The sequence below is a fragment of the Arctopsyche grandis genome, chromosome 1 (genome assembly GCF_051622035.1).
Source record: "Arctopsyche grandis isolate Sample6627 chromosome 1, ASM5162203v2, whole genome shotgun sequence".
Classification (NCBI taxonomy): Eukaryota; Metazoa; Arthropoda; class Insecta; order Trichoptera; family Hydropsychidae; genus Arctopsyche; species Arctopsyche grandis.
Window position 1 is genome coordinate 9,859,459 of NC_135355.1, and position 9,644 is coordinate 9,869,102.

At 33.1% G+C, this 9,644-nt stretch overlaps 1 protein-coding gene across 1 annotated transcript; it reads right to left on the reverse strand.

Annotated features, from left to right (window-relative positions):
- Nucleotides 1–5,724: 5,724 nt before the first annotated feature.
- On the reverse strand, nucleotides 5,725–8,783 carry LOC143909208 (vitellin-degrading protease-like). Its single transcript, XM_077427113.1, has 4 exons — nucleotides 8,731–8,783; nucleotides 7,472–7,649; nucleotides 7,151–7,400; nucleotides 5,725–6,063 (listed from the first exon to the last, which is right to left on the reverse strand). The coding sequence occupies exons 1-4, from the start codon at nucleotides 8,774–8,776 to the stop codon at nucleotides 5,764–5,766; spliced, it is 774 nt and encodes a 257-aa protein (XP_077283239.1). The 5' UTR covers nucleotides 8,777–8,783; the 3' UTR covers nucleotides 5,725–5,763.
- Between the last annotated feature and the right edge of the window lie 861 nt (nucleotides 8,784–9,644).

The following is a 9,644-nucleotide window of genomic DNA, read 5'->3' on the forward strand; positions in this document are numbered from 1 at the left end:
AAGCTTCTGCTTAACACCGAGAGGCGCCGGGTTCGATCCCATGAGCTGACCTCGATTGAAAAGAATTTTTCTGAGTACATCTGTAGTGCTGCTGGTCAGACTTGGATATTTGTGACTCCATGTCGATCGTTTCCTATCAGAGTTTGCCAATTTTCTAAGATTTCATTGTTGAAACGGTTCCCGTTTAAAATTGGCTAAAAATCCTTCATACCTACTATGTACTATGTCAACTCTATTTGAGTATGATTACTGTACAATTCATAGATGTCTCGTTAATTTGCGAGTTTTTCAGTGTCTCGTAATGTAATTGGCCAGGAAGGCGCATTGGGGTTTACCTGTAAGTCCTTCCTGGTATATACGTATGTAAAATAAATAAATACATAAATAATTCGCCAGTACCGCGAAGGGAACAGTTGAGACGGCGAGTCCGTGCAAGCGAACGATGCCACGGCCAATACCATAAAAATCTACTACCTCAGGTATACCGGCCGATACCGGTTTCTGAACTTCGCTAATCCGAGTGAACAATATTAATATGGAAAACCTATTTGAGTTTATTGTGTAGTTGAATTGTTGATATTTTGAAATTTTAGGTAAAAGATTTTAGACTAGCCTAATCCCTCTGGTGACTAGTCCAATGACGACGTGCCACTGATAACTACTATATAGGTAATGTATAGAGGTAGGACCGGAAGCCTGCCGTTTATTGTTCAATTGTTGTAAATGCTTTGTAAAAAAGGTTCGGCAAACCTTTAAAAATGCATTTACAACATTTGAACAATAAACGGCCCCCTCAGGGTCAGGTTACATTACTAATGTATCTGTGTCAGATAATGTCAAATAAATTTAAACATTAATATTTATTGTAATTAAAATAAAATATATTCAGAATTAAAACATACAAAACAAAATAAAAAATTCGAATGTGACCAACACATGACTTTATATATGTATTTGAGGAATATAAGAAGGTCACAAAACAAAATTCAATATTAAACCATACAGACACATTCACACATACCGGCAGCATTATGAAATACTAATAGCTATGACAGCATTTTCTATACAAATCGAGCGTAAATGTATGGAAACTTGCACAAGACAAAAGTTCTACTTGCGGTTGTCAGATTTTGGTAAAATTTTTTTGATTACTTAAAATCACTATCAGTAATACTCATTAAATATCAAGAAAATAAAAATAATTTAAAAACTCAAAATAAAATAATGAAATATTGTATTAAAAAAAATACTGCTTCCGGATTACGAATTCTGACAAAACCTTATCAGCTACTAATTAATACATAAATAATACAAATATAAATTTTCAGCTTGATACGTTCAGGGGTGTGGACAAAGTAGCGGGCACAACATTTTTGACCTTTCTAAGAAGAAAAAAATCCCACTTCCAGTTCATTAAATTTAGTGATTTTTTTTTTATTTTTACTTAAAATCACTATCTTTATTGTACACAATAAATATCAAGAAGATTAAAATAAAGGTCAAAATAAAATAATGAAATATTGTTTTAAAAAAAATACTACTTTCGGTTTACGAAAAACCTTGGCAGCCTTAAGTTAGTACATAAAGAATAGAAATATAAATTTTCAGCTTGATACGTTCAGGGTAGAGGTTGTGATCGAGAAATCTCGTCTCGAGATTTCTCGAGAAATTTTGACTCTCGTTTCTCGATAATATTTTATTGTGAAATTTCGAGATTCTCATTTCTCGAGAATATTTTATTATGAAAATTCGAGAATCTTGTTAAAAATGAAAGTTAGTACAAAAATAATAAAAAAATTTAATTTTCGGCTTAATACGTTAAGGGGTGTGGACAGAGTAGTGGGCATAACATTTTTGGTACCTTTCTAAGAGGAAAAAATCCTACATACTTCCAGTTTATTAAATTTGGGGCTTGCACCATTTATGAATAAAGTCTCGAAGTCTTAAACTACTTAAAGGTATTTAAACGAAAATGGAAAAAAAATACTACTTCCAGTTAAAGAATTTTGACCAAAACGTAATCAGCTCTAAGTGAGTACATAAATATAAATTTTCAGCTTGATAAGTTCAGGGGTGTGGAAAAGAATTGTGGCCACAACACTTTTGACCTTTTTAAGAGGAAAAAATCCCACTTCCGGTTTATTAATTTTAGAGATTTTTTTATTTTTCATCACATTGATACAAGTAGCCTGTTTTCTCTAGATAAATAAGGCAATGTGGCAGCAATATCTTTCTCTTCAAAGTGTTTCCTTAATGGCAATTTCCAAGTTTTGGAAACTCATATTAGTGACCACTGGTTTCAGCACTGAAGTTTATTTTTACTAACCTCTTCTTACTTTCACTTACGATTTCTAGTCCGACGAAATTTGGGTTCTTATCCACACTCTTCCTATCGTTTTCAATCTTTGCCATTTTTTATTTTTATTTATTCAATTAATCATGTACAGATCATCTAGTATATATAATTTCGAAAAAGACTTTGTAAGTATTTAAGTATGTAAATAAATATTTAATGTTGGTTGATAGCATCGAAAACAAAATATCGAAGTTTCAATGACAATTCGATATATATTTTTTTCGATTCAAATAAATTTAATAAAACAAATGAATATTTATTATAAGATTCGCCATGTTTAAGCTGTTTATATTACAAATACTGAGCGAAGCCGGGTAAAACAATTAGTATTATATATAATATTATTACATAATTATTTTATATTATACATGACATCTATGGTCAAACATTTTAAAGTGCATTGCAAACATTGTATATAATACGATGAATAAGGGTATTTATACAATACGAATTTTTTTATACGATAACACTGTTCGACAAATGACGACTTTTTTTTTAGTTCAGAGACGAGATATGACTTTTCTTATAGATCTATGCCCAGTAAACACGAATATGGTAATAAAAAATGTTGATTGGCCCGAGATTCGGAAATATATGTACATATATGTATGTATATGTGTTTTTTAAATCGCGCAATTTTCTATATCTTGGTTTTGTTCGGTCGATGTCTCGAAATCTGTCAATTTCCTGTTCAAAATGAATATTGGAATCTATAGTCGGGCATTTTATCTTTCATTTTTAGTACTTTTCAGCTTTTAAATCTCTCTAAATAGTCGTCCAGTTCAAATCAAAAGTCATTTTTTGTGTCGAACAGTGTAATCATCCACAGAGACGAGACATCTATGCAGATAAATTTTTGCAGCATTTTCTATACAACCCGGTAAACCTTGAGACCCTGAAATTTGCGAGAGAACTAGGGGAGGGAAAGCCAATTTTGATAGGAACCGTTTCAACAATGAAATCAGATGCATTGGCAAACTCTGATAGGAAACGATCGACTTGGAGTCACAAATACCCAAGTCTGACCAGCAGCATTTAAGATTAGCACGGGATCGAAATAACAACAAGGTTTTTTTCGCTCGAAAAAATAATATTTCGCTTCGAAATTATAATATTTCTCTGGTTGTAATACGTATCGTCGTAATTCAAAACATTGTTGTAATTCAAAACAGCAACGATGATCTAATTTTAGCTCAATCTCGCTCTTTAGCTTAATTTTGATATTTAATTTCAATTTTTTAATTTAATTTTTATTTCGATATTTTGTACGCTACTGGTTTTAAAAGTTGGCCCAAAATCGTCGTTGGTTTGGTGCGTACGGACCGTTACACATACATACGTTTTTATTACAAGCCAAATCAAACCATAGGTACCAACGTGAAAATGTTATCAGTAACAGATTCTGAATACAAATCAGTTAAAATCTCAAGGCCAAATTTTCTCATAATCACAAAACTTTATCTATCGATAAATTTACCAAGAAGAAATTCCATATCACTTGCATAAACATGCAATTCTATGAAGCTCAAATTTGAAATTTATGATAATTTAATATGAAAATTTGATGTTTATATTACCTTAAATTCTTATTGTGTTCTGATCGTATAACAAATCACATTTGTCGTCAGTTAATGATTAAAATCCATCATTTTGATGTGCTAAAATTTAATTAAAACGAGAGAAGACACTCATGGAAAAATATTTACCACTACAGATTCGCATTTCGTTTTAGACATTTTCACACTGAAAACTTGTACTCGTTGCCAAAATTAAGAAGCAATAATAATAATTATTTCGTCTTTTCAAAACCGGTATTTCAATTATTTACATTGATTGTAAGTGTTCCAAATGGTCTTATCAATTTCGAACAATTTGTAGTTGATGCCTTTCGTTATAATTTTGTTATTATTTTCGTTATTATTTTGTTTCTTTTCTTTTCTGTTATATTTTTGACTATTGTGGTGCATTAGGAATTCCTGTAATGCTACAATGGTCTGAGCTTTAAATAAAATAAGTAATATATCGTCATTGTATCTTCTGAGGACTATCAAAATCATATATTTGTTATGTTCACAAGTCGTTTCTTACCAACCAGACTTAGGTTGCCAGGATTCTTTAACCAAAAAAAAAATGGTTCACTATTGTCAATTACTAATTCCCTAAAAAGCAACAGTGGGTTAAAGCATCCTGGCCGTATATAACATATCATCATTGTGCTCTAAGGACGTGATATGTGCCCATAATATGTAGTCATGACATTGGGGAAAAAGTGAGTTTATCAATTATTTGGCGTCACATTATTTTAAATTAATATATGATGCGAATTAAACCAGTGGCGTGGATTAGTGTTTAGCATCCTATGCTTTCGGGTTGAGTGTCACGGGTTCGATTCCCACTAGAGTCTCGTAGTTGGCCAGACCTTGGTTTGTAACTCGAGGTCGATCGTTTCTTATCAGAGTTTGGCAATTTTTCTGATTTTCATTGAAGCGGTTCCTGTAAAAATTGGCATTCTCTCCCCACTTTCTCTCGCAAATCTTCTGGTTTTCTGGTCAGCTTTTGGCCATAAAATAACAGTAGACCTCTCCATTGTCCGAAAAAGCAGGAGAGCAAAAAAATGGTTGAAATTGGGAACCATTTTTTTAGCCGTCGAGCAACCTGACCGCCGTCTCTTAATTATAATTAGTCTTTGGCGGCGGAGCGTGCTTTTGAAACAAAAAATGGGAGTTTTGGGACCATTTTCCAGGAAAGAAGGCACACTACAAAGCTAGAGAGCAAAAAAAAAGGTTCACCATAAAAATGAACAATGGTGCGCAGGGTTATACAGTGCTTGCAAAATGTACTTATCGAAATAAATTATAAATCTATAATAGTGAACTATGTAATTAAATACTGGAACACTGTGGTGTGTAATATATGTATGTATTTTATCAATTCAAACGCAAACCTTTATATGTCGAAATAAAAGAAACATGACTTTATAATCATGGGCATGTAGATTGTAGATATTAGTATAAAATCAAATTCTTGATACGATATTTAAAACCGAACTGATTGCTGTGCATCTGCTCACAAACACTACTGTAGATCGAGGATTTACGGATCAATGAGGAGGATCGACGTTGAAAAAAAATGTTACACCAATTTTGAGTTAGCCATGACTCGGCTGATTACCATACTGTACGGTGTGGAGGGTTATCCGGTCGATTCCAGACAAGGTGGACTATTTTTTTCTGAAGTACGATTAGCCCGGTGTTACTATCGAAAAGCAGATGGTTCAGTACGTCAGATGTTTTGACCGCAAAAGTCTGACGAAATCTCTTCACGGTTTCTTGGATTTGGGTTTATTCAATAATAAAAACAAACACATTGAGCTTGGAGCCATTGCTTTATTGTCAATCGGAAATAAATTAACTCAAAAAGCGCTCAATATTTGAATCGATCCAATTCCTATGGCTGGATACTTTCGTATAAACGCCGGGATATCCTGGCCTGGCACAACCGTACCCCCATGACATGATGCCCACAAGTTTGCTTTCTAATATCATTGGACCACCCATGTCTCCTTCGCAGAATCCATCTGAAGGTGTTTCAGCACATACCATGCTGCTGGTAATTAGGTTAATGGGCGAGTAAATCTCTACACAATTCGTGTAACTACTTACGATGACTGTCGTTTTATGCAAAGTATAAGAGGAGGTTCCATTTTCCTATTGAAAAACATGTTCATAAGTAAGTACATATATGTCAATACATACTGATTTTCAAATTGAAATCAACCCTTTATATACCCTGTTTCTAAATACAAGCTTCAAAAAATTACCATCGTTTGTTCTTATTCCGCAGGAGGCATCAATGGAGTTTGAGCAATCTCCACACACAAAAGTGAATAAATAATTACACTGAACAACAAAAGAAATTACCGAAGCGGAGACTTATCAATCCTAAATATTTTTGATCCACTGAATTTGAATATGAAAATGATTTTGTTGGTTTCTTCTTGTTTGTGAGACATAGTGTTTAAAAAATGCACAATTTTTCAAGATTTTTGGTTTTTGCAGTCTTTAACTCAAAATATAGTATTGCTGTACCAAAAGTAAGTATTGGAATCAATAATTAGATGCTTTTTCTATCGATTGTGATTTATAATTTCTTCGATCAGATAAAATAAAAAAAATATTAAGATTGAAAAACAGCCATCGTAAACGTGATGCAATTTATAACTAACCCAATAAATTTTATTACTTTTAAAATTCGCGAAATAAGTAATTAAAAATATTTTAAAGCAATAAAAAATAACAATCAATTGAGAAAACATCAAAATATTGATTCCAATACTCACTTTGGCATAGCAATACTAGATTTTAAGTTAAAGACTGCAAAAGCCAAAAATCTTGAAAAATTGTGCACTCTTTTAAACGCCATGTCTCATAAACAAGAAGAAACAATCAAAAATCATTGTCACATTCGAATTCAGTGGGTCAAATTTAGAAAAGATTGATTAGTCTACGCTCCGGTAAGTAGAAAACGTGATTTTTTGTTGCTCAGTGTTATAAACATTATAAAGTTGATGTCTTTCCCAAATATTGTATTATAAGTCTAATAAATCAATCGTGTTGAAAAACGTGAAACCAAATTTTCATGTTATGTATGATGATCTCAAAGAGCTATTTGACAAAAGAAATTTCTCTTTTATATGTATTATAGCAGCGTTATTCAATTTTGACGCTATTCGTTAAATATCGTTTCTAGAAACAGATTATATTTTCGAGTGAGTGTATCAGAAACCATACTAACGTCCATAATGCCCCATCCAGATATGTAACCGTAAAACCCTACGTTTACATTAGTTCCTTGTACGGGTAATATCGCCGGCGCACTTGTCTCGCTAAATTTGATATTTTTATTTAAAAATAACAGAACAATATCATTGTTCAATCGGCTGTTAAAGCCAGGGTTTTGTACAAATTTTGATACTTCAATGACTTCCCCGCCAACGTTGTGTTCCGATGATCCAGCCCGAATTTTCCATTGAAACGAACGTGTTCTGGAAGTATTATAAAATCGTTCATTTTTATTACAATGTCAACTGTGTCTATATATTATTTTTCTACCCACTCATGAGTGCATTGCGCTGCTGAAAGTATGACCCTCTCATGGATTATAGATCCACCACAAGTATGTGCATAAACACCTATCATTTGATAATCCGATAAGAGGGAAACCTGATAAGGCGCCTCTGTGATGGATACTGGTTTGCCTCCTATTATAAGTCCTTCATGGGGGAATGTAGCTCCTGAAATGCACCATATAATGTTTGAATACAATTAGTTTTCTATTTATTTTAGTCGAAAAGTACCTATTACTACTTTTCTTTAACTACTATAGTCCATTAGCTAGGCTCGTGCGGGGAGTGTGGTCTGCACCAGGTGACACCATTTTTAGGGTGACACCAAAATGGTTCATGTTGAAAAACGCTAATTCGACATATTCGTTGTATGACGGTTCTCGAGCGGCTACACTGCAGTTTCTGTATATATACAGCTTTCTGTATTTATACAGGTACCTCGAAATCCGTCTGGTGCAGCTATGTATATATAGCATCAAATATGAGCCATAATCGGCTTTTGTTCGAATTCCTGAGAAATCAGTGTATGTACCTAAAGGTAAGAAGGTTAACTGATTCAGTCAGTCATATTTCTGATACAGTGGAATCCCGATCTATCGTTTTCCTCGATTTATCGACTGAATATCAGGGTCCCTTCACACATTTCACCCAGATTCATCGGTTTTGTCAGTACAACTGTCAGTAGAGATGTAAAAAAATATATGAAGGAGAATGGGAAAAATAGAAAATGGAGATTAAACGTGGAAAAATTCATCCAATAAATTGGGATTTTTCCCAGTCTTGCAGAAAATGAATGTCTGGTGACTAAATACGTTTTAAACATATACAACAACTGTTTAACGATTTTTCGCATTGGTCGTTTATTTAGAGCTCCTTAAAAACGACAAATGTAATTTACTAAAGGAAATATAAAAAAAACCCTTCATGGTCCAAAACGAAAGAACTCCACGGGAAAATTCCATGGGGAAGTTGATAGGAGAGGGGGGAGACACAATTGTTTTACCGCACCAGGTAACACCACCCCTAGCGACGCCATTGTATTCGCTGTAGGAAGACACAATTAAAACTCACATGCTGACCCTTACACCCCATCTCGACCAATAGCATTTCACACGTACAATGTTCTATTTTCTGTACGAAATACTATTGGTCGAGAGTCGGTGTAAGGGACAGCATATATGTACGTTTTTCCTAAGTATCGTCCTGCTGCGGACTAACTATAACATCATATTACATTACATTAACATACCTTGAATTCCTATGATAACTAAAGAAATTACCGCTAGCCACAACATTTTGGCTAAAACTGATTTATTAAAAAAAATCTTTCATGTATTGTTTCATATCGATAATTCAGATTAGATAACTCCAATTATTATCTCGACAATATTTATCAGTTACATACCTGTTAAAATTTCGGAGATCAATATACATTTCAAATTGATTAAATTGTGAAAATTATCACGTAAAACAAACGTTGAATTTTTACCCCTGTAGTTAATTTTTTGTGAGATTGTCCAGGTGTTCGAAAGGGTAGGTGTTCGAAGCATCCATTTTTTGCTGGAACGAATCATCAACAAATGTTGAGGGTAATATTTTTAACCCGACTTAACAATACCGATAATGAAATTAGATTTTAAATATATAAATGTGTTACGTACATACATATTTTTCATAGGCGAACGCATTGATATTCTGTATACTATTTTATGTAGGAAATAAAAAATTACTTCATCAAAAATCACGAATAGCAGGAAATTACAGTTTATAAACCAGAATTTTCTGTTTGAAATTTAGCCAGGTGTCTTGTCATGGTGAGAAAAATAGATTGTAGTACCAGCATTGGCAAATGATTAAAAATAATATACTTCTTTTTATGTAGCACGTGCTCGGTGTGAGTATAATAAGTATTGTAGATATGCATCTAGGAACTGCATTATTTGAGTTGTGACATTGGCACATACATACAGATGTGCGAATGTCACGTTGTGGGTTATCTGATGTAAAATTGTGAACAAAATACTGTTGCACACATTCGTGAAGTACATTCCAAACTGTTTTTTTTTTTATTATTATTTGGGGACTTTATATAATATACATACATATATAATACATACATATAAACTAACAGTTGATATTAAACGCGATCAATCATGCGGGTCC

Coding starts and splice junctions, on each gene's coding strand:
- LOC143909208 (XM_077427113.1), bottom strand. CDS start 8,776: ATGTTGTGGCTAGCGGTAATTTCTTTAGTTATCATAGGAATTCAAG. Junction 7,650..8,730: donor AGTTATCATAGGAATTCAAG/GTATGTTAATGT, acceptor GGTGCATTTCAG/GAGCTACATTCCCCCATGAA. Junction 7,401..7,471: donor GCAGCGCAATGCACTCATGA/GTGGGTAGAAAA, acceptor TAATACTTCCAG/AACACGTTCGTTTCAATGGA.